This window comes from Triticum aestivum, chromosome 5A (assembly GCF_018294505.1).
Source record: "Triticum aestivum cultivar Chinese Spring chromosome 5A, IWGSC CS RefSeq v2.1, whole genome shotgun sequence".
Taxonomy (NCBI): Eukaryota; Viridiplantae; Streptophyta; class Magnoliopsida; order Poales; family Poaceae; genus Triticum; species Triticum aestivum.
The window spans coordinates 381,697,729-381,723,886 of NC_057806.1; the positions used below are offsets into that span (position 1 = coordinate 381,697,729).

At 47.6% G+C, this 26,158-nt stretch overlaps 1 protein-coding gene across 1 annotated transcript in view; it reads right to left on the bottom strand.

Moving 5' to 3' along the window:
• Positions 1 to 3,927: 3,927 nt before the first annotated feature.
• The window catches only part of LOC123101321 (uncharacterized), a 41,961-nt gene continuing 19,730 nt past the window's right edge, over positions 3,928 to 26,158 (bottom strand). The window contains exons 3-8 of the mRNA XM_044522824.1: positions 7,187 to 7,389; positions 6,988 to 7,079; positions 5,840 to 6,020; positions 5,649 to 5,731; positions 4,693 to 4,784; positions 3,928 to 4,087 (exon numbers count right to left, since the gene is read on the bottom strand). Coding sequence (XP_044378759.1) covers positions 5,971 to 6,020; positions 6,988 to 7,079; positions 7,187 to 7,389 — 345 coding nt within the window. The 3' untranslated portion in view covers positions 3,928 to 4,087; positions 4,693 to 4,784; positions 5,649 to 5,731; positions 5,840 to 5,970. The remainder of the gene's footprint in view (positions 4,088 to 4,692; positions 4,785 to 5,648; positions 5,732 to 5,839; positions 6,021 to 6,987; positions 7,080 to 7,186; positions 7,390 to 26,158) is intronic.

Genomic DNA, 26,158 nt, shown 5'->3' on the forward strand with positions numbered 1-26,158 from the left:
ATGTTATTTTGTGAAGACATAATTGCTTAGTTAGTATGCTTGAAGTATTATCGTTTTTATGTCAATATGAACTTTTGTCTTGAATCTTTCGGATCTGAATATTCATACCACAATTAAGAAGAATTACATTAAAATTATGCCAAGTAGCACTCGCATCAAAAATTCTGTTTTTATCATTTACCTACTCGAGGACGAGCAGGAATTAAGCTTGGGGATGCTTGATACGTCTCCAACGTATCTATAATTTTTGATTGCTCCATGCTATATTATCTACTGTTTTGGACATTATTGGGCTTTATTATCCACTTTTATATTATTTTTGGGACTAACCTATTAACCGGAGGCCCAACCCAGAATTACTGTTTTTGCCTGTTTTAGGGCTTCGAAGAAAAGGAATATCAAACGGAGTCCAAACGGAATGAAACCTTTGGGAACGTGATTTTCTCATTGAATACAACTCCGGAGACTTGGACCCTACGTCAAGACACGTAACAGGAGGCCACGAGGTAGGGGGCGCGCCTACCCCCCTAGGCGCGCCCTCCATCCTCATGGGCCCCCTGTTGCTCCACCGACGTACTTCTTCCTCCTATATATACCCACGTACACCCAAACGATCAGATACGGAGCCAAAACCCTAATTCCACCGCCGTAACTTTCTGTATCCACGAGATCCCATCTTGGGGCCTGTTCCAGAGCTCCGCCGGAGGGGGCATCAATCATGGAGGGCTTCTACATCAACACCATAGCCCTTCTGATGAAGTGTGAGTAGTTTACCTCAGACCTACGGGTCCATAGTTAGTAGCTAGATGGCTTCTTCTCTCTCTTTTTGGATCTCAATACAATGTTCTCCCCCTCTCTTGTGGAGATTTATTCGATGTAATCTTCTTTTTGCGGTGAGTTTGTTGATATCGATGAATTGTGGGTTTCTGATCAAGTCTATCTATGAATAATATTTGAATCTTCTCTGAATTCTTTTATGTATGATTGGTTATCTTTGCAAGTCTCTTCGAATTATCAGTTTGGTTTGGCCTACTAGATTGATCTTTCTTGCAATGGGAGAAGTGCTTAGCTTTGGGTTCAATCTTGCGGTGTCCTTTCCCGGTGATAGTAAGGGCAGCAAGGCACGTATTGTATTGTTGCCATCGAGGATAACAAGATGGGGTTTTCTTCATATTGCATGAGTCTATCCCTCTACATCATGTCATCTTTCTTAAGGCGTTACTCTGTTTTTAACTTTATACTCTAGATGCATGCTGGATAGCGGTCGATGAGTGGAGTAATAGTAGTAGATGCAGGCAGGAGTCGGTCTACTTGTCTCGAACGTGATGCCTATATACATGATCATACCTAGATATTCTCATAACTATGCTCAATTCTGTCAATTGCTCAACAGTAATTTGTTCACCCACCGTAGAATACTTATGTTCTCGAGAGAAGCCACTAGTGAAACCTATGGCCCCCGGGTCTATCTTTATCATATCAATCTCCTACTACTTAGTTATTTACTTTGCCTTTACTTTGCATCTTAATCATAAAAATACCAAAAATATTATCTTATCATATCTATCAGATCTCACTCTCATAAGTGGCCCTATAGGGATTGACAACCCCTATTTGCGTTGGTTGCAAGGATTTATTTGTTTTGTGCGGGTGCGAGGGACTCGCGCGTAGCCTCCTACTGGATTGATATCTTGGTTCTAAAAAACTGAGGGAAATACTTACGCTACTTTGCTACATCATCCCTTCCTCTTCGGGGAAAACCAACGCAATGCTAAAAGAGGTAGCACAAGGCAGGTCCCTCCTCCTGAATACTTTAAAACAGTTAAAGGAACTATATCCGGCTCTGTATAATTGTTACAATCCTTAGCCACGAAGGCAAGATATCCAAATGAAACTGTGTCTCTTCACTGGCAACTTTTTCGGCGAAACGTCATATCTCGCTCTTTAAGATTTCTAACCATTTTCACACCTCCCGCTTCGCGTTTCGAGGCATAGCCTCCATTGGCACATCTTGTCAAAACAGAGATCGTGCCCGCCCATTACAGGATCCTCATAAATACAGTTTTGGGTAATCCAACCGTGCCATTTGCATGATCTCTTCGGGAACTAGCGAGTTTTAAGGCTTGAGGGGGGCGTTTGGTATTTCACCGCCTATATAAGAGGGTAAAGGTTCCTTGTTTTTCTACCACGCCTTCCTTCCTCTGTGCTCCGGCGCCCAAAATATCAACCTTTCCCACCGCCACCAACCTCCCCAGCCATGTCAGGATCTGGTTCTAAGGGCAAGTGGGAGGCCTCCTCCGTCACTAAGAAGGACGTCAAGGAGCTCCGGGGCGCGGGGTGTCTGTCTGCAGACATCGCGCACAGGCTCCCCAACAAGGGTAAGGTCACGCCTACCCCGGAGCCCGGCGAGAGAGTAGTGTTCATACCCCACTTCCTCCGCAGGCTAGGGTTCCTCTTCATCCATTCGTCCGCGGCCTCATGTTTTATTACGGGCTGGATTTCCATGATCTAGCACCAAACTCCTTCCTCCACATATCGGCGTTCATCGTCGTGTGCGAGGCTCTCCTCCGCATCCCACCACACGTCGGCTTATGGCTCAAGGTTTTTAATCTAAAGCTGAAGGTGGTCGACGGGCAGCACGCGGACTGTGGCGGGGCCATGGTGAGCAAACTCCCCAACACCGTCTGGCCCAAAGGGGCGTTTGTGGAGACGGTCAAGGTGTGGCAGCAGGAGTGGTTCTACATCACCGAACCCCGCAATGCCAACTGGGCAGCCGCACCCGATTTTAGATCCGGACCCCCCACCAGGCTCACCTCCTGGACCGCTAAAGGCCTCGACCGGGGGTCCATGGCAGATGTGCAGATGCTGCAAAAGTGCATCACCAACATGATAGGCAAAAACATCAGTCTCACAAACGTGATTCAGGTGATGCTATTCCACCGGACCCTCCCTTGCCAGCTTCGGGCCTCTTATATGTGGGAGTTTAGTCCGGAGGAGCCACGGACTTTGAAGCACTTCTTCGGCACGACGCATGAAGACATTTGGAAATTGCTCTTCAAGGCCCAAAAAATGTGGGCAAAGAATACTGAAGACATTGGTCTCGACATCGAGAATCCGGCCTCGCCGGTAAGCATGATTTTCCTGAGTACCTATTCGATAAATAAGTTTAGATATAATGTATTGCCTATTCTTCGTACAGTCCTGGACGGCAAAGGCGGAGCGGATCAAGTGTCCGGCTCCATGGCCCGAAGACCTGGCCACACCCCAGCTGACAGAGATGCTGGTCCCGGCACCCTATCAGGCGCCGGAGAAGAAAGCCAAGAAGAAGAAGGGCAAGGAGACCCACTACAAGAAATATGTCAACTTGTGACCCTCACTATTGGCCGCTGAAAGGTCGTAGTTTTTCATTTGCGACCTTTTTGTGACTAAAAATAGAAGGTCAAAAGCTAGCGGTCGTAAACTGAAATTAGTGACCTTTAACAGAAGGTCGTTGAACCCATGACCTTTTGTTTTGGTCACTGGCTGTCTACCCAGGCCACGTCAGATCCGACGTGGCAATCTAATGTGGCAAAATTGCGACCAATTGAAAAGGTCAAAAATTAGAATCGGCCCGGTCCAATTGGGTGTTTATATGGGCCAAGCCCATTAATTCAGCCAATTTAGTGTATTTTTTCTGTCAATTTTTGTTAGCTTCATGGGCCAAGCCCAACATCGCAGCCTTTTTATTTTTGGACCATGGCCATTTTGGCTGAGCAGTTCAAGTATTTATTTTTTTAAGATGGGTCCACTATTCAGATGGGTCCCAATTGCCAGGTTCTTCTAGTAAGTGGGTCCCAATTGTCAAGGCCATTTTCTTTAAATTTCAATTTTCTAGTAAATAAATCACCAACATTCAAATGGGAACAGATAGAGAACACACGTAGTACTTCACATAACAGCCAGAATCAGTTTGATACATTATACAACAAAGATACAATAGCAGAATCATTGTGTTATATCATCATATAACACATATACAATGGCAATCACAGTCTAGATACTCCAGGTCTCTTCAACTTCGCATTCCCTAGATTCCCAACTTCCAAATCTGCAGCACAAAATCAATGCCATGTTAATAGACCAAACTTGGTGTTACAACAGATGAATGATAACACAAATTGAGCTTGCTAGTACCATGCTTTTTGTTCTCCAACTAGTTAAAATGAGATACCCATTCATACAAGAAAATAGAGACACAATATGAATACGCAGCAGGATTGACAAGTACATAGCAGGATTCAATAATTTTTTAGATTGCAAGACACCAATATAAGCTAGAATTGACAAGTACACAGCAGGATTCAATTCATCTTGCCCATATGCAGCAACCAACAGACATCTAACATTTCAGCATGCACATACAATTTATTTACTTATTTTTGAGCAAAACCGCCCACTGCCAAACAGAATGTTCTTTCATTTGATAAATAAAAATAGCAGGCCAAAGAAAGGCAAGCGTACAACAGACACATTACAGATGAGCAAGATACTAGAGGTCAGCACACAAGTCATATCATATATTCTGTTAATCTTTAACACATCATACAGAATTATGAGCTTGACAGTCGTCAGTCTAACCATATCACGCAAGCAACAACATACAAACTAATTAGCAGTACTATATATGATGCAACATACGGATAGAATTTCTACCTTGTTATCATCAGGGAGCAACAGGGGGTGGGGGAAGATTTCAATCAGCTCCGTGTCGGCTGCCATCACCACAAACTCAAGAGTCTTGGTAGCTAGGGAAAACAGAAAACAGAGATTAAAAATCATAGGAACTGAAATTAGCAGGACCGACCAAAGCGCGCAGCTAGGGACTGCTCACCTTCAAGGTAGAACAATGAATTAACTAGTTTTAGTCAAAGACGTAAGCATGCACATACAAACATACATACGAATTGAACCAGAATCCATATATAGTGAATTTGAACTGTAGTTTGCTGAGAAGAATCAAAACAAATGGAGCCAATATATTATCAACATTCCATTCAAAACAAATGGAGCCAATATATTATCAACATTCCATTCAAAAAAGGATAGTTCTGTATATAGAATGATAACACAAATCCTGCATATCAGTGGATTCACTCAATGGAAACAAGGTGACAAACTAATGTTCCAGGGAGGTAGTTTTTTATCATAAAAACTAATAAAAAACAAACTAGGCACCTGCATAATCACACGGAGGTAGTTTTAGATAATAAAAACTAATGTTCCACGCATAGTCTTCAAAGAATCAACTAAAATTACTTTCAAGCAAACAGGGTGTACATCGATCAGGTTGTAAAGAACAAAAATTCTGGGGTGTACCTAGTGCAAGAAGGCATCGACTAGGTTTTAAAGCTAATAACAATTAGCATGCACATATCAAGAAACATAGCCCCATCTAGTGTAATGTATCACCTATATATAATAGACCCATCTCTCCAATGCAATTTCACGGACCAACAAACATAGGTGTTTATTTCTTCCTCTGCTAAACTTTCTCCATATGGACATCAGCTAATGATACACATATCGTATTAAGGCAACGCTTTGGACAGCACATATTCTGCAAGCTGCTGCTAATTTGCAAATACAAATGGATGCCTAACAGTGCTCACATAGAATTAGCAGAGCATGTTATATTTATAGCCATCAGGGGAGGGGGACACCTGAACCCACATCGGCTTCTGCAGGGCTTGGGCTGCACACACACATACATGTATCACAAGCAATTCAGTCAACACTCTCCGCAGGCAAGAGGCAAAGTTGGCACTCACAGGGTTGAGATAATAGCAGGAGACGTGTGTACCTGAAGGGGCGAGCCATTGGTCCGAGCCCGGAGAGCAGAGGAGGCATGGCGGCGGTGTGCTGGCGCGCCTTGGAAGCCCGGGAACGTGGTGGCACAGATGGTCAAGGAAGAAGAGGATCAGAGCAGGCCCTTCATGGCCAGCTAGATGCGTCCCTCCTTCTGCTCCTCGAGGATGGGTGACCTGCAGTAACAGATATGTTATACAACCGGGGATAAAATGTAGCACATACTATCGTTGTAACAGTCTTCTCTTGTGTCTGGCAGTATCCAAATTTACTGTTACTTTTTAAAGTTAAGCTGAACCGTCTTGTAGGAACAAAAGAAGAAACCAGTTGAGTCTCTAAATCTGACCATGCTACAAGACTAATACCGACTACACACATTTCCAGTCAGCATTTTAAATCTAAATGTGAGACTAGTGCTGATTTGGTCAATTTGGGCTTCATAAGTATAATTATGGAAAAAATTGCACTGAAATCAACTTGGTCAGCGTTGCAGACTAAGACAGTAGCAGGCAGGCAGCGTTGCAGTAACCCAAGTAATAGAATGTAACAGTAGAGCGAGGAAATCAAGTTGGTTGTGTGTGTGTGCTTGAGCTAGCTTAGTACATACAGTCCATGGTTGGGCTCCAAAACAAACAGAGCATGCTAGTGTTAATAGAATCAAGTCAGGAGAATAGAAACATACCATACCATGATGAAGTTTAAAATAGAATAAGCGATGCATATACATTTTCTAGTGGAAAATCATAGAAACAGTTGATGAAAATCTGCATCCCAAGTTCTAACAATGCCATGTCTACAACAAAACAAGACTAAGACGATTGCTGTAATTCTAATGCAGCAATAAAACAAACCTAACTACATTGTTCAACAACTTTGAATTACAAAAAAATCTAACATTTATGATTAATTCAACAAACAAAACTAAATAGCATAGGCCTTTTGTGACAAATTATGGTAGCACGTCGCCTGCCACTGTGATCTAACGAGGAACTGATATCACGTGAGGAGCAGAACTAATTTCCAGAAGGAACTAAATAGCTCAACTCAAGCACAATTCTGAAAACTATAGTGATGTTAAAAATCAAGAACAGAGCAGGAATATCAGATCTATTCAAAGATAAGTAGTTCACCATGGCACTCAACTACAAACAAGTGTAAAAAGGGAACCATCAATCACCGCCTTGCACAGCTTCTTGACGAGCGCCATCGGCTTCCTCTTCAGACCCCTCGAGAACCTAACCAATCCGAACACAAATCGAATCAACAAGCTGGATCAAACCAAAGACAACCGCAGCCAGCCACAGTTGCAGATCCGCAACGCAAAGGAGACACCGCTCGTTACCTTCTGCGAGCGCGGGCGGGGAAGAGCCCAACGAGGTCCTCGCTGGACATGTCGAGGAGAGCGTCTAGGTCCACGCCGCGGTAGCTGAACTTGCGGAACATCCTCTTCTTGGGACCGGCGGCTGCCACCTCGGGGTCGACATCAACATCCGCCTGCGACGAGAAAGCACCACGCGGGTCGGGACGGGCTATGGGACCGAGGGGCTAGGGCTTCGGAGAGGCACTCCCCATGGTTGAAGGGAAGGGTGGAGCTCGAGCCAGTGGAAGGCGGCGGCCGTGAAATGGTTGTCGGTTCCATGGCCTTGGCGTGCGGAGGAGGAAGCTGCTGCTGCTCCTGCTCAGGTCATTGCAGGTCAAGAGCAGTGGCGCTTGGAGGGGAGGCCGGCGGCGGGGTAGGGGTTGGGACGACGGAGAGGGAGGTCTGGGTCGGGGAGAGGGAGGCAGCGTGAGAACACGGATCAGGGTGGCGATGGCTATGGGGAAAAGGGAGCGGCAGTGGCGATTGGGAGAAGGGAGCTAGGGTTTCGTGGGTGGACAACGATGAGAGGGGCACGGGGTTTGCTGCGGTGGGTTGGATGGACAGATGGATGGATGGACAGACGGACAGATGTTTGCCATGTCATCAATCCATGCCACCACGGATTCCACCAATCAGAATTAAGCTTATGTAATTTTGCTTTTTCCTTTTGTTTCTTTTATAGTTTTTTACCCTCTTACTTAAGGAAAATATTCAATATATTAACCACTAATAGTTTGTTAAAATGAATGAATATTGTGAACATATGTGTATCATGTGATGACAAACAATGTTGATCTGGAGAGTTTTCATTTTCATTCCACAAAATACCCGTTTTCCATTTTTCGAGTGCCCAAAAGGAGGTCTTTTGTGAAGAACCTACCAAATAATTGTTGCAAAATTGGATCAAATCATTTTTCTAAAATACTAGGACATATTTAATGCACAATTGACCAAATGGTTGGGTGTAAATTTTTTTGATCCACCTCTCGTGAAAAAGACAAATTTCCACCAATTCAGTTGGAAGCGGGTCAAATTTGAACTGTAGTTGCCTTGTAGTTTGCTCTTTATTTTTTCCAAAAATCATTTCTAGGTACGTAAGTATCTGTTTAATCAGAGAAACACCAAAAAAATTCCAAGATTCAACCACTTGCTAGGAACGGTCACTCCCGCCGTTTTGACCGCATTTTCAAACGGGCATAAAAAATTCAAAAAAGCAAATAATTGGGAAACCTTCGCATTGTGTCATTATATGTGGCCAAGTTCCCAGGAAAATAACAAACTTGTAATACGGCAATTATTTTAAAAAAGTGTTCTCAGAAACGAGCTATCACGTGTGGAGATCAATGGCTTTCAAGCTAAATGATCAATCTTATGGCCACATCCATGGCATAGTTTGTTCAAATGATCTCATATTGTGCACAAGGGTGCATATTGGAATGGCAAACAATGTTGCCTAAGGAAGTTTTCATTTTCTTTGGACGAAAAAACCATTTTCCATTTTTCGAGTGCCCAAAAGGAGGTTTTTTTGTGAAGGACCTCCCAAATAATTGTTGCAAAATTGGACCAAATCATTTTTTCTAAAATACTAGGCCATATTTAATGCACAATTGACCAAATGGTTGGGTGTAAAAAGTTTTGATCCACCTCTGGTGAAAAACACAAATTTCCGCCGATTCAGCTAGAAGCGGGTCAAATTTGAACTGCGACTGCCTCATAGTTTGCTCTTTATTTTTTCCAAAAATCATTTATAGGCACATAAGTATCTGTTTAATCAGAGAAACATCAAATTTTTTCCAAGATTCAACCACTAGCTAGAACGGTCAAGCCCGCCATTTTGACCGCATTTTGAAACAGGCATAAAAAATTCAATAAAAATCAAAAAATTGGAAAACCTTCGCATTGTGTCATTATATGTGGCCAAGTTCCCAGGAAAAATAACAAACTTGTAATACAGCAATTATTTTAAAAAAGTGTTCTCAGAAACGAGCTATCACGTGTGGAGATCAACGGCTTTCAAGCCAAATGATCAATCTTATGGCCACATTCATGGCATAGTTTGTTCAAATGATCTCATATTGTGCACAAGGGTGCATATTGGAATGGAAAACAATGTTGCCTAAGGAAGTTTTCATTTTCTTTGGACGAAAAAAACGTTTTCCATTTTTCGAGTGCCCAAAAGGAGGTTTTTTGTGAAGGACCTCCCAAATAATTGTTGCAAAATTGGACCAAATCAATTTTCTAAAATACTAGGACATATTTAATGCACAATTGACAAAATGGTTGGGTGTAAAAAGTTTTGATCCACCTCTCGTGAAAAACACAAATTTCCGCCGATTCAGCTGGAAGCGGGCCAAATTTGAACTGCGGCTGCCTCATAGTTTGCTCTTTATTTTTTCCAAAAATCATTTATAGGCACATAAGTATCTATTTAATCAGAGAAACATCAAAATTTTTCCAAGATTCAACCACTAGCTAGAACGGTCAAGCCCGTCGTTTTGACCGCATTTTGAAACGGGCATAAAAAATTCAATAAAAATCAAAAAATTGGAAAACCTTCGCATTGTGTCATTATGTGTGGCCAAGTTCCCAGGAAAAATAAAAAAATTGTAATACGTCAATTATTTTAAAAAAGTGTTCTCAGAAACGAGCTATCACGTGTGGAGATTAATCGCTTTCAAGCCAAATGATCAATCTTATGGCCACATTCATGGCATAGTTTGTTCAAATGATCTCATATTGTGCACAAGGGTGCATATTGGAATGGAAAACAATGTTGCCTAAGGAAGTTTTCATTTTCTTTGGACGAAAAAAACATTTTCCATTTTTCGAGTGCCTAAAAGGAGGTTTTTTGTGAAGGACCTCCCAAATAATTGTTGCAAAATTGGACCAAATCAATTTTCTAAAATACTAGGACATATTTAATGCACAATTGACAAAATGGTTGGGTGTAAAAAGTTTTGATCCACCTCTCGTGAAAAAGAAAAATTTCCGTCGATTCAGTTGGAAGCGGGTCAAATTTGAACTGCACCTGCCTCTTAGTTTGCTATTTATTTTTTCCAAAAATCATTTATAGGTACATAAGTATCTATTTAATCAGAGAAACACCAAAAAAATTCCAAGATTCAACCACTAGCTAGGAACGGCCATTCCCGCTGTTTTGACCGCATTTTGAAACGGGCATAAAAAATTCAAAAAGAATCAAAAAATTGGGAAACCTTCGCATTGTGTCATTATATGTGGCCAAGTTCCTAGGAAAAATGACAAACTTGTAATACGGCAATTATTTTAAAAGAGTGTTCTCAGAAATGAGCTATCATCTTTGAAGATTCATGGCTTTCAAGCCAAATGATCAATCTTATGGCCACATTCATGGCATAGTTTGTTCAAATGATCTCATATTGTGCACAAGGGTGCATATTGGAATGGCAAACAATGTTTCCTAAGGGAGTTTTCATTTTCTTTGGACGAAAAATCAATTTTCCATTTTCGAGTGCCCAAAATGAGTTTTTTTGTGTGAAGGACCTACCATATATTTGTTGCAAAATTGGACCAAATCAATTTTATAAAATACTAGGCCATGCTTAATGCACAATTGAAAAAATGGTTGGGTGCCAAAAGTTTTTATCCACCTCTAGTGAAAAAGGCAAATTTTTGCTGATTCAGTAGGATGCGGGACAAATTTGAACTGCAACTGCCTCATAGTTTGCTCTTTATTTTTTCAAAAATCATTTCTAGGTAGAAAAGTATCTATTTAATCAGAAATACATGGTTTGGTGGTGATACGTTGAGGTTTGGATGGTGGCCCAGGGCTCCAACTCCAAAGCGCGTAGACTCACATGCCCGCCGTGTGGTCACCGCGTGATAGTGGTGTTGCCACGCGTTCTGGGCGGCCTAGGCATGTCTAGTGGGTTGGGTACTCCCCTGATAGGTGTTAGGAAGAAGAAGGCAATAGAAGAATCTCATGAGGAGACTGAACCGAGCTCAAACATGAATTAGCACCCAAGTGTTTGATTAGTAGTACGTGCACATGGCCAATGGGCCTGAGTTTTGGCCGAGGATGATCATCTACTAAGGACACTATCTTGGAAAATTTGCAGCTCAAATGGAGGAGCTTAGGTGTCACTTGCTTTGCAACGTACCACACTGGACAGAAATATGAATGTTGAAGCCACACTGACATGTATTGTTAGATGGGGCTCAAATTTGGTGGAGAGCTATGATTTGGGAATATAGAAGATGTGGCAAAAATTCAGCTCATTAGGATATGACTAGCCAATACTTCCTTCACAACAGTTCGAGCTGAACAAAAACTTTGGAAATTTGCCGAGGAAGATTTACCAGTCAAATGCAGTTGAATATTGTCATGAGGCAATGATTTGGATAGTAAAGAATGCCCAATTTTTTTTGGAAATTTTGGGAATGACAGAAATATAGGTTGCTTCACAACCTAGGGCAAAAATTGACACATGGTCATGACACATAGGCAAAACTGATGAGGTGGCACCTTGTCATAGCAATAAGTACCAATGCATCCACGTTCACAACCTCATGACCATTTATATTGGTCGTAATCAGGTAGAAATAAGGTCATTGGCGCCTCTTGTCTGCTTTGTGACCATTTGGTGTAAGCAATTTCAGGGTTTGAGCCCTTCCAAGCGAAATGGCCGTGAATTTATGACCAATTCAGCTGGGGTCACTAAGAGAAGGTCATAAGTTGACATATTTCTTGTAGTGATCAAGAGCACCCCCCACCACAAGGGTCTTGCGGACGCTTTGTCTGGAGAGACCGAAGCCCCCTCCTCCCATGACGGAGATGAGGAAGAGGAAGAGGAAGAGGAGGAGGAGTTGGAGAGCGACTCCTCCCGCAAGGGGAGGAAGAAGAAGAGGGCGGCCACCGAAGACCCGCAGGGGGAGGCAGCCAAGAGGGGGAAGATGACCCTCTAGGACAGTTTGGACTCAGATGCCGAAATGGTCCCCAAAAAACCTCCTAGGGTGAAGCCCCTGGCCGAATCGTAAGTGCTTAGATACTTACTGTTTATCTTTCAGTCTTCCTATATTCATCACATAGGTTATCATGTTATGCATCTTTCAGCCCTCCCCGCAATCTCCTGAACACTTCGCTATCGGAGGGGAGTTCTCTGCCACCTGAAATGGCAAAGAGCGAGATGCCGCCACGAGCCCCTCGCCAACCATCATGGATGATACTAAGGTGTTATCCCGAAGGACCTCTCCAGGCCATGGAGAGGCGAGCGAGGCCATCAAGAAGGCGCCCGAGGGTAATACCTCGGTCGCCGAAGACATAGGGGATGCTACCCCTATGGCAGCCGATGATGGGGACTGAGGGAGTCCTGGATTAGGGGGTCCTCAGACTGCCGTACTATATACTTTGGCCAGACTGTTGGACTATGAAGATACAAGATTGAAGACTTCGTCCCGTGTCCGAGTGGGACTCTCCTTGGCGTGGAAGGCAGGCTTGGCAATTCGGATATGTAGATCTCCTCCCTTGTAACCGACTCTGTGTAACCCTAGCCCCCTCCAGTGTCTGTATAAACCGGAGGGTTTAGTCCGTAGGACGACAACAATCATAATCATAGGCTAGCTTCTAGGGTTTAGCCTCTACGATCTCGTGGTAGATCAACTATTGTAATACTCATATCATCAAGATCAATCAAGCAGGAAGTAGGGTATTACCTCCATCAAGAGGGCCCGAACCTGGGTAAACATTGTGTCCCCCGCGTCCTGTTACCATCCGCCTTAGACGCACAGTTCGGGACCCCCTACCCGAGATCCGTCGGTTTTGACACCGACATTGGTGCTTTCATTGAGAGTTCCACTGTGTCGTCACCATAAGGCTTGATGGCTCCTTCGATCATCGGCAACGATGCGATCCAGGGTGAGGTTTTTCTCCCCGGACAGATCTTCGTAGTCGGCGGCTTCGCACTGCGGGCCGACTCGTTTGGCCATCTGGAGCAGATCGAGAGCTACACCCCTGGCCATCAGGTCAGGTTTGGAAGTTTGAACTATACTGCCGACATCCGCGGAGACTTGATCTTCGACGGATTCGAACCCATGTCAGGTGCGCCGCACAGTCACGACGAGCATGACTTAGCTCTGCCGCCAGACGGTGTTCGGGAGATCACACCTGTAGCTACTCCGGCCCTCAATCCGGAGCAGATCATGCCGTCCGAGGATGGGTGGATGGACCCCACCACGGAGGCCGCACACTCAGCGGCGATAGAGCCGAATACTGACTTCACCCCCTATGAGACCTGTGTTGCCGGACCCTTGGATTCATCCCCGGCCACAGGCTCTGAACCGCCTGCGTCCGTGCCTATCGAATCTGATTGGGCACCGATCATGGAGTTTACCTCCGCAGATATCTTTCAACACTCGCCCTTGGGCGATGTGCTAAATTCACTGAGGTCTCTCTCCTTGTCAGGAGACCCTTGGCCGAACTATGTCTGGCTTGAGTGGGAAGTGGACGACGAAGAAATTCGTCCCCCACCCACCACCCACTTAATAGCCACTGTCGACGACTTAACCAACATGGTTGATTTCGGCTCCGAAGACATCAATGGTATGGACGACGATGTAGGAGAAGAACAGGAACCACCGCCCACAGGGCACTGGACTGCCACCTCATCATATGATATATACATGGTGGACACCCCCAAAGAAAGCAATGGCAATAAGGCAACAGAGGATAATCCCCCCGAGAAGCAATCTAAGCACCGGCGTCAACGGCGCCGCTCTAAGCCCCTCCATAGCAAAAACGACGATACCAGCACAAGAGACAATAACGTTGCGGATAGCGCCGAAGACGAAGACAATCCCCTCCAGCCAGGCCTCGAGCAGGAGGATGGGCAAGCCAGCTCTAAGGAACAGGCAGCAGACGGAGAATTAGAGGATGACAATTACATGCCCCTCTCCGATGACGAGGTGAGCCTCTGCGATGAAGAATTTATCATGCCTGAGGATCCCGTCGAGCAGGAGCGCTTGAAGCGCCGGCTTATAGCCACAGCAAAAGGCCTGAAGAAAAAGCAACAACACCTTCAAGTTGACCAAGATCTGCTAGCGGATAGATGGACTGAGGTCCTGGCGGCCGAGGAATACGAACTCGAGCGCCCAACCAAAAGTTACCCAAAACGCAGGTTGCTACCCCAACTCGAGGAGGAAGCATTAAAGCCTATGCTCCCAGCGTATGATGCAGCTAACCGACCACCTCGTAGCCGAGACAAAGCGGCATATCAGGCCGAAGTCCAGCCCGCACCCCATCGCCAGTTAAACAAAAATACCAAGGCTCGGCGCAACACGCAGGACCTGCGAGACATATTGGAAAACAAAGCAGGACATAGAAGATCGATCTACGGATCACGGGGCGCGCCCCAACGCGTGACGATGACCGTCACGCCGGATATACTAAAAGCAAATCCGGCCGGGCCGGATATAGCAGACAAGACTCGTATGAACTGCGTTGTGATATAGCCTGGCACAGAGGCGCCGCACACCCCCTATGCTTCACTGATGAAGTAATGGATCACGAATTCCCAGAAGGTTTTAAACCCGTAAATATTGAATCATATGATGGCACAACAGACCCCACGGTATGGATCGAAGATTTCCTCCTCCACATCCAAATGGCCCGCGGTGACGATCTACATGCCATCAAGTACCTCCCATTAAAACTCAAAGGGCCTGCTCGGCATTGGCTCAATAGCCTGCCGGCAAACTCCATTGGCAGTTGGGATAATTTGGAAGATGCATTCCTTGACAACTTCCAGGGCACTTATGTGCGACCACCGGATGCCGATGACTTGAGTCACATAACCCAACAGCCAGGGGAATCAGTCAGGAAATTCTGGACTCAGTTCCTAACTAAAAAGAACCAAATTGTCGACTGTCCGGATGCCGAGGCCTTAGCGGCATTTAAGCATAACATCCACAATGAGTGGCTCGCCCGACACCTCGGCCAAGAAAAGCCGAAGTCTATGGCAGCCCTCACGACACTCATGACCTGCTTTTGCGCGGGCGAGGACAGCTGGCTGGCTCGCAACAGCAACACATCAAGAAATCCTGGCAATTCAGATGCCAAAGATAGCAACGGCAAGCCACGTCATAACAAACACAAGTGCCGCAACAACAGCGACAACACTGAAGACACAACAGTTAATGCCGGATTCAGTGGCTCTAAATCCGGTCAGCGAAAAAAGCCATTCAAGAGAAGCAATCCCGACCCGTCCAGCTTGGACCGCATACTCGATCGTTCATGTCAAATTCACAGCACCCTCGATAAACTAGCCAACCACACCAACAGAGAATGCTGGGTGTTCAAATAGGCCGGCAAGTCGAATGCCGAAAACAAGGAAAATGGGCTGCATAGCGACGACGAGGAGGAGCCCCGGCCGCCGAACATAGGAGGACAGAAGAAATTTCCTCCCCAAGTGAAAACGGTAAACATGATATACGCAACCCATACCCCCAAGCGGGAATGGAAGCATGCACTGAGGGACGTCTACGCGATGGAGCCAGTCGCCCCAAAGTTCAACCCATGGTCTTCTTGTCCGATCACCTTCGATTGCAGGGACCACCCCACCAGTATCCGTCATGGCAGTTCTGCCGCATTAGTCCTTGACCCCATCATTGACGGATTTCACCTCACTTGAGTCCTTACGGATGGTAGCAGCAGCCTGAACCTGCTCTACCAGGATACAATGCGCAAAATGGGTTAGACCCCTCAAGGATCAAACCCACCAAAACCACCTTTAAAGGTTTCATCCTAGGTGTAGAGGCCTGTTGTACGGGCTCAATCACACTGGAAGTAGTCTTCGGATCTCCGGACAACTTCCAAAGCGAGGAGTTAATCTTCGATATCGTCCCCTTCCGCAGTGGCTATCACACACTGCTCGAACAAACCACATTTGCCAGATTCAATGAGGTACCACATTATGCATACCTCAAGCTCAAAATGCCAGGACCTCGCGGGGTCATAACAGTTAATGGAAACACAGAGCGCTCGCTCCGCACGGAGGAGCACACCACGACCATCGCAGCAGAGGCGCAGAGCAGCCTTATGAGGCAAACCGCCAATTCGGCAAAAAATGCCCCGGACACCTTCAAGCGAGTCCGGAGTACCCTGTAAGAGGATCACCAGACACGTTTTTTTAGAGCTCTCCTAGCAATTCGGCCTCCATCCTAGTCCCAGTCAAGCGGTGAAATTTGCGCCGTGCGTACATAATTACGCACTCAAGATACCATGGGCATAGGCGGAGGCACAGCCATGGCACGGCCCACAATGCGGCTCAACTGCTTCAGGACCCATATACCTTTAACATTTTCTTCCTTTCAGGCCCCTATTCTCTGAAGGCCCTCTCCGATCGTCTGATTATCGGACCCCTCATGGGAAGGAAACACCAAGGAAGCAAGAAGCTTTGACATACAAGGGAATCCCCAGGTGGTCTCTGATAACGATCGCTATACCTGTTTTACATACCCACATGCAGCTTGCCCTTGGATAGGACATGTCAAATAATCCTATTTTTGCTTATTTCACTACTTGTATACATATGCTTTGACGTATCATTTAAATAACAATGTACATCATTAGCTTATTATTGCATTTCTTCATCTTTTTTCCCTGTCTGCTTATTTACGACAAATTTCACCCATACATTCTGGTACATCCAGTACGCCAGGGGCTTCAGTGTACCCCATAACACAACATGAAAAGTCCGAACACTTTCGACAGTGCGGCACCCCGAACTTATATCATTCTATGCATCAGCTCCGAATCATGTCTTGGGTCAATAGTTGGGTTTGCCCGGCTCCCATGTTTTGGTACCTTACGTTCCGCTATATCGGCTAAGGTAGCACTGGGAGAACTACTGCGATTGTGTCCCGGTTCTTCCGGATGAGCACCTTAGTAGAGAAAGCCGAAAACTGACTACCATGATGCGGCGAGAGCAGGTCGCTGTTCGAGAGGTCTCAAATCCTTAAAGATTTTTTCCGCTTCGGGCAAGGAGTCGGCCTTGTTCGATTTAGGCTTACGTAGCGCCCCAAGTTCGGCCTTTCGAATACTAGGGGCTTCGCCAAAATTTAGAATTGTAGACTTCTATGGCTAAGTGAGAGTGATAAAGCTTTATAGTCCGATTGCCTGGTTCGTTGTGCTGAACACCTCATTCGAAGGACCCAAAACTGGGATAAAGAGTGATCAGGTTTATCCCGAACACCTCAGTACTAGTTACATGGGGGCAGAAGCCGACGACTGGCCAACTCTCAAATTTTATAAACGGCCGCACAGAAGGTAATATTTTAAATTAACAAGCGTCACATAGCGCACATGAACTTGTTTCACATTACAGGATCACATGGGTACATTCATTCAAATATTACATCCTTAGCACATTCCTCTGCCACAAGGCAAGCACCCTTCAGGACACTGTCATAATACTTTTCGGGGTGGCGATGCTCCTTGGCCTCCGGCGGTCCCTCCTTCACCAGCTTTTCGGCGTCCATCTTCGCCGAGTGCACTTTTGCCCAGGCAAAAGCCCTGCGCGCACCCTCAATGCAGATGGACCACTTTATGACTTCAAACCGGGGGCAGGCGTTCACAAACCGCCTTACCAGGCCAAAATAGCTGCCAGGTAGGGGCTCGCTAGGCCACATCCGGACTATGAGGCCCTTCATGGCCAGGTCGGCCGCCTTGTGAAGCTCGACCAGTTGCTTCAACTGATCGCTCAAGGGCATCGGATGTTCGGTCCCAGTATACTAAGACCAGAACAACTTCCCCGTTGAGCTCCCTTCCTCGGCCCGGTAGAACTCCACGGCATCCGACACACTGCAGGGTAGATCCACGAACGCTCCTGGAGAACTCCGAATTCGGGTAAGTAAAAGGAAAGTTTCCTTCACATGCTTGCTTTGCATAATGAATGCCTTACCTGCCGCTATCTTCTTGACCGCCTCAATTTCCTATAGGGCCTTTTGGGTTTCGACCTTGGCATTTTGTGCGTTCTCGAGGGCCTTCGCAAGCTCGGACCCCTGCGTCTTAGAGTCACGCTCCAAGGATTCGTACTTCTTGACAAACTCCTGGATCTCTTGCTGAACCTCACCGACTCGGGCCTCTTGCTTCTCACGCTCGACGCGCTCCTTGGCCGCTTTGCCTTCGGCCTCAGACATCGCCTTCTTCAGGGCCGCCACTTCGGTCGTGGCCCCTAGCAAAATTCATGATGATCCTGTGATGTAACAACCACTTTCATTTTTCTTTATCATAGACGAGGTATTACTTACCTTTGTTCTCTTCGAGCTGCCTCTTGGTAAGGCCAAGCTCTTCCTCGAACCGCTCAAGGTCCCGCTTCAGTGCGGAGACCTCCGCCGTGTGAGCGGCAGCAACCATCAGTGAAGCCTGCTTATTCACATAGACATATTCTGATTAGACTCCTATGATTATTATTTGATCCTCTTTTCGGCTTTTCTTTGCGAACACCAAACAGAGCATCAGGGGCTACTGTCTATGCTGTAACATTTTCTCATTATTTGATTACTTACCTCAAAGTCTGTTAGGAGGCTGGCACATGCTTCAGTCGGTCCGCTTTTGATGGACCGAACCTTCTTGACCACCGCACTCATGATAGTGTGGTGCTCTTCATCACTGGAAGCACCGTGAAGCACTTCCAGCAAATTGTTCGATGCCCCTGGATGGACAGAGGCCATCGGCACAGACGGCTTGCCCCCCTTGGCGAGGGGTCGCTTGACAGAATCCGGAACCACTGGAGGTTCCGGCGCAATATTTGGCTGGGGGGCTAGAGTTGCTGCCCCCGGCATTAGAGCCCATGGGAGTCTTGCCCTTCGTGCACCCAGCGTCCGGAATATCGCCTTGGGGTGCCTCCGGAAATGTCTCCCCTTGGTTCAGTACCCTTTGAGACAACACCTCGACGTCGTCCGTAGGGCGGGGGTCGGGAGCGAATCGCTCTTCATCTCCGACATGCCCAAAGACTCATCCGAAGGGGATACGTCGATATGGGCTTTGGATGGGCTGCATGATCATGTTCCGCATGATAAGAAGCAATAACATAAAACATACCAGGAACTATTATGGTATCCGGATACTTACGACTTCGCCAGGGGCTTGTCCCTGGGTAACCACTCCTCATCGCTAAAAGCGGCCGCCATGGTGCAGTCCGGAAGGAGAGTCCTTCCCTTCTTGGACCCTTCGGCCTCCCCTAATGGGGCAACCTTCCTTTTCTTGTCTCCCCCGGCTGGGTGGGGGAGAACTTTCCTCTTCCTTTTCCTCGTTTTCGTGGGAGGAGGGCGCCTGGGTGTTATCAGACGATGAGTCCGGTACGAACTTGCACTGGAGACCTTTCCTAGTCCCTGTGGCCTTCTTCTTGGCCTTCTTCTCCGGCGCCTCATAGGGCACCGGAACCAGCATCTCCGTTAACAGAGCCCTTGCTGGATCCTCCGGCAGGGGGGCGAACAATCGATCCGCTCCGCTGTCGCGACCCACTCCTGTTAAATGGCGTGGAGGTTTAGATCCCCCGCATGATTATACTGGGGAAAGAAACATCTTATGAGATATAAGGAGCTTACCGGATTGGCAGGGCGCTTTGCGCTGAGTCCACGATCCTCGATAAGGGGAGGAGGTACCTCGGCGGACTTGAATAGCAGCCTCCAGATGTCCTGGTGTGTCGTGTCGAAGAGCTCTCACAGCGTCTGGTGCTTGGCCAGGTTGAACTCCCACATATTGAATGCCCGTCTTTGACACGGAAGGATCCAGCGGAAGAGCATGACCTGGACCATGTTGATAAGCTTGATTTTCCTGCTTATCATATTCTAACACAGTTCTGGAGTCCGGTCAGCTCTACCGATGAACCCCAGGATAGGCCCTTCTCTTTCTAGGAGGTGAGCCACGTGGGGATGCTGGATCAAAATTCTGGGACTACCGCCCAGTTGGTGTCGCGTGGCTTGGTGATGTAGAACCACCCCGATTGCCATCCCTTCACGGTCTCCACATAGGAGCCTTCGAGCCATTTGACGTTGGGCATTTTTCCCACCATGGCGCCTCCGCACTCCGCTTGCTGGCCGACCACCACCTTCGGTTTCATGTTGAAGGTCTTCAGCCATAGGCCAAAGTGGGGCTTGATGCGGAGGAAGGCCTCGCACAGGACGATAAACGTCGAGATGTTGAGGATGAAACTGGGGGCCAGATCATGGAAGTCCAGCGCGTAGTAGAACATGAGCCCGCGGACAAATGGGTGGAGGGGAAATCCCAACCCACGGACGAAGAGGGTGAGGAATACAACCCTCTCATGGGGTTCTGGAGTAGGAACGATTTGCCCCGTGTCTCGGAGCCGGTGCGCGATATCTGTGGCCAGGTATCCGGCTTCCTGGAGCTTCGTAATGTTCTCCTCCATAATAGAGGAGACCATCCACTTGCCTCCTGCTCCGGACATGTTTGGAGTGGTCTTGCGGAGGAAATGCGAACTTGGCCGCTGGAGCTCGAGTGCGCGAGAATGGATGGGCAAGGAATAAGAAGGCGTGGGTAAAAAGGAGGAGTCCTTGTCCCTTTATAAGGGCGGAAGAAACTATGCTCCTCCCCACCTGCCTGGTAAACTCGCTTATTCCCCAAGCGCCGTGATTGATGGCGCGGTTGGGTTACCCACACCCGTATTGATGAGAATCCCGTGATAAGGGGACACGATCTCTGCTTCGACAAGACGTGCCAAGAAAACCGCCTCGCAATATGTGCAGTAGCTGGTTGAGAAAAATGGTTCGAAGAATGACCAGGCCATGGCGTGATGTCACGTCATGAAAAGTTGTCAGCAGTTTAGATTTGTGGAAATACTATACTCTCTACGGTGGTATGTGGAATTTGTTTTGCAGATCCGGACACTATCCTTGTGTTCGAAATCTTCTATGGAGTATGCAGTGGAGGAATCTGCCTTGCAATGCCGAAGACAATCTGCGCACCGGACTCATCGTCATTGAAGCCTGGTTCAGGGGCTACTGAGGGAGTCCCGGATTAGGGGGTCCTCGGACTGTCGGACTATATACTTTGGCCGGACTGTTGGACTATGAAGACACAAGATTGAAGACTTTGTCCCGTGTCCGGGTGGGACTCTCCTTGGCGTGGAAGGCAAGCTTGGCAATTCGGATATGTAGATCTCCTCCCTTGTAACTGACTCTGTGTAACCCTAGCCCCCTCCGGTATCTATATAAACCGGAGGGTTTAGTCCATAGGACGACAACAATCATAATCATAGGCTAGCTTCTAGGGTTTAGCCTCTACGATCTCGTGGTAGATCAACTCTTGTAATACTCATATCATCAAGATCAATCGAGCAGGAAGTAGGGTATTACCTCCATCGAGAGGGCCCGAACCTGGGTAAACATTGTGTCCCCCGCCTGCTGTTACCATCCACCTTACATGCACAGTTTGGGACCCCCTACCCGAGATCCACCGGTTTTGACACCGACATGGATCGTCAACAATCCGGGCCCCAGCCGGACACTCTCCCACAGACCAATGTGGCACCGGGATCGGGAGAGCAGCCCCCTTCGAAGGAGGGGGGATCATCAGCTCCATCGGCGACCTCCACTAATCCAGAGGCGCCGAACACTCTAGCGGAAGCACTGCAACGTGCTTCCATCATGGAGGAGCACCGCACCCTGATGGGTGCGGTAGTAGAGAAGGTTCAGTCCACCAAGAGCAGACTAAATGGAGGTTTTACCAACCTACTGACAGGCTTCGAGGTATGCGACATAATGCGATAGACGCTTTTTTCATATAAAGGAATATACCTATGCATAGATAGTAGCCCCTGAGACTCTGCCTGGTTTTGAGAAAAGCTAGACAGAGGATCCACATAGTATTCAGAAGAGCTAACATACTTGTCTATTTTGTAACAGGCTTCCCTGTTTGCGGCAACTGGCCAGGCCGCCAAAGTTTCCAAACTCAATCTGAAACTGCAGTTGGCTGATGAAGAAATCAACCGTGTTAACAAGCGGTTCGATGAGACGCAAGGTATGCGTGTTTAAAAGTTTGGTTGTATATCATAAGCGATAGGTATATTCAGAGATGAACTCATGAAATGCTTTTTGTTTATGGGCACAGTTGGTGCAGCTGAAGTCGAGACCCTCAAAGGTGCCCTTGCCCAAGCCCCAAAAGAGGTGAAGGCAGACAAGGAAGCCGCTGACAAAGCGGCTGCAGAGCTGAAGACCGAACATGCCGCCCGCTGACAACACGAAGCTCGGGTGGCCGAGTTCGAGCAGGAGCTAAAGGACGCCATCCTCAAGTGCAAGGGATTGGAGGAGAAGGCTTCGGCCCAATCGTCTAAACTTTCCAAAGCCCTCCAAGAGGTGAAAGAGGCGTGGGTTGAGTCCTGGAGTGCTCGCGAGGAGATTTGGCAAGCGAAGTAGATAACAGCTGGTAAGGTCTTTCTTCTGCAGAGTATATTTGGAGGTCAAGCATATGCTTTGCTCACTCGGGTGTGGAGTTCTCCAGATGTGTGAGGGAGTCCTGGATTGAGGGGTCCTCAAGTATCCGGCCCGTGTATTATGGGCTAGTGATGACCCACAAGTGTAGGGGATCCATCGTAGCCTTTTCGATAAGTAAGAGTGTCGGCGTTGTGGGAACGGGGGTCCCCAGAATTGCCTGCCTGCGGCCCATGGCGTGGCTCTGCGAGCGGGCCTGTACGGCCCATCTTTACCAGCAAGGACTCAAGACCATCGCGAGGGGCCAAGCCTCGCGAGGCGGACGACACAAGACCTCCTCAGGAGTGGCCACACCAGGCTGGCTCGCGAGGGGCGGAGAGATCAAGGCGAGGCAAATCTCGCGAGGTTCCGATGACGTGAGCCATGACGACCAAGGCCTGGTGGGCGCCATCGTGCACAGTGTCCTTGTTTCCTCTTTGGTGCTAAGGAAGTAGGTGCATGCACGGAGTACCGAAGCGTCAAGCAAAGGTTTCCATATCGGTGCAACGAGACCAAGACCAGCATAACGGCAAGACGGAGGTCACCGTGGAGCCCAATACGGCGTCACCACTAGAGCCTTTGGTAGGCGAAGACCACTTTTATCAGGATAAGCTGTACTAGCAATCCCCTTTTGAATTGGCCGTTGTTGGATCCCTTCCCGCTCAATATTTGGGGAAAGGACTGAGGGAGTCCTGGACTAAGGGGTCCTCGGGCGTCCGGCCTGTTAGCCATGGGCCGGACTGATGGGCTATGAAGATACAAAGACCGAAGACTGTATCGTGTCTGGATGGGACTCTCCTTGGCGTGGAAGGCAAGCTTGGCGACCGGATATGTAGATTCCTTTCTTTGTAACCGACCTTGTGTAACCCTAGATCCTCCCGGTGTCTATATAAACCGGAGGACTTAGTCCGGATAGGAGATTCATGGTCATAGCCCTACAAGCTAGACCTCTAGGGTTTAGCCATTACGATCTTGAGGTAGATCAACTCTTGTAATACTCCTATTCATCAATATCAATTAAGCAGGACGTAGGGTATTACCTCCATAGAGAGGGCCCGGACCTGGGTAAACATTGTGTCCCTTGTCTCCTGTTACCATCGATCTTAGACGCACAGTTCGGGACCCCCTACCCGAGATCCGCTGGTTTTGACACCGACATTCGTGCTTTCATTGAGAGTTCCACTGTGCCATCGACAATAAGATCGATGTCTCACCTTGTCCTCAAGGATAATATCGCCACCGGAGGAACGCTGGCTCCAGGCCAAACCCTCCGGCTGGGCGGCTTTACCATGACCGCTCGTTCGGTCATTGAGCCGAGGATGACCTCTTGGGTCATCGAAAACCCCCTTCGTATCAAATCCGAACACTCCAAGCAGATGGATCCGGCGGAGCTTTCATTATTAAGTGAGCTCCTAGATCGCATCGCCGCCCTGGGGGTCGCTACAGACTACGATCTGATTGGGCTTAAACCCGATCAGAGAGAAACTTAATCTCCGCCGATCACCCACCAGATAGCGGTAGTCGAGGAGCGGGTCGATGACTCTTCCTCCATATTGAGGACGGACTATGTCCGGATCTCTGGTCTCGAAGAGCCGGACACCTACCCGGGAGGTGAAGCATTCTGCCCTCCGAACATAGAATTGGACGACGGGCCTAAGAAATTAGTGGACATCCCAGAGCCCAATCTGTTAAGTTCGGAAGACCTTCAGACTCCCGATCCAAAACTGGGGCAGGGTTCAGATTTAAATCCAACCACCCACCCGAATACAAGCGCTCTCATGAGCATAAAATAACAGTCTCAGGAAACGGTCCACCACTTCTGGGCCAAATTCCTTCTTATCAAAAACAAGATTAAAGATTGCCGCGATGAGGAAGCGATCTCAGTGTTCCCCAACAATTGCAGGGATGAAGGAATCCTAAACGCCATCAACCGCCGTCACATCCTACACTTTGCTGACTTGGCAACTATCGTACAGAAGTATAGTGTAATGGAAAGCACCTGGAAAACTCAAACACCTCGTTGGGAATCATCGGTCCCCACTCAACCCCTCATCCAGGCGAAAAGGGCACATCCTTGCAACACGCCCAGCTCAACAATAAAGAAATACAAGTCCAGTATGGGGCGCGGAACCGTTCTGGAAGGATGGCTCGATGGTCCATGCAAAATACACGCAACACCGGATAACATTCCAACACATAGCCTTAGAGCATGTTGGATACTCCGGCAGGTGGCCAAGAGCGGCGAGGATATCCTCACCAAGAATAACCCAGAACAACACCCCCCAGGGGACAACGACCCCAAAGTACTGACGGTCTTCGAGACATTCGCCTCAAACAATAGGCGCAAGAGAGCACTACGCGGACTCGCCGAAGTCTATCAAATAGCAGCAATAAAGCCTTGGGACGACACGACTATAACTTTTAATGCCGGCGACGAACCAGAATACATGACAGTCCGAGCACGAGTCGCCTTGGTCCTCAGTACAATTGTGGACGGCTTTCGGCTTACCAAGGTCCTTATGGACGGCGGCAGCGGACTAAACCTCATGTACGAAGATAAACTCCACAAAATGGAAATAGACAGGAGCCGCATTGAGCAAAGCAGCACGACCTTCCGAGGAATTATCCCTAGTCGGGAGGCGCGGTGTGTGGGAAAAATAACACGCGACATGGTATTCGACACGCCGGAGAACTATCGGTCCGAAGAAATAACCTTCCAAGTGGCCCCTTTCAACAGCGGGTATCACGCCCTCTTAGGGCGAGATGCATTTACGCGCTTCCAAGCGGTAACCCATTACGGATACATGAAGCTTAAGATGCCTGGGCCCAACGGTATAATCACTCTAGCTAGTGATCCGGACATAGCACTCCGCGCTGAGAATAAAACCACATCCTTGGCCCTCGAGGCATTATCTGAAGCCCTCGCGGCCGAAGAATTAGCCTCGCTGAGCTCTACGGTGGACAAGGATGATGTGGTCCTAGACAAATGACCCAAATCCACCTCCTTCAAACCAGCAGAAGAAATAGTCAAAATCCAAGTCCATCCAACGGACCCCGAGAAGACAGCATCCATCGGAGCACAATTAGACCCAACGGTCGACGCCGCGCTACGAGAGTTCCTGCGCGAGAATTGGGATATATTCGCCTGGCACCCTTCAGATATGCCAGGAATCCCACACGAGTTGACCGAACACAACCTCAACATATTAAAGGGATATAAACCAGTCAAGCAAACACTGTGGCGCTTTTCTGAACCCAAACATTAAGCTATGGGGGAGGAGCTAGCCAAGCTAACCGAGGCCGGATTCATCAGAGAAAGAAAATATCCGGACTGGCTGGCAAACCTGGTGATGGTACCAAAGAAGGACAAATCCTGGCGGTTGTGCATCGATTTTAAAGACCTCAATAAGGCTTGCCCTAAGGATCCCTTCCCCCTCCCCCGCATTGATCAAATCATTGATGCTACTGCAGGACATGACTCACTGTGTT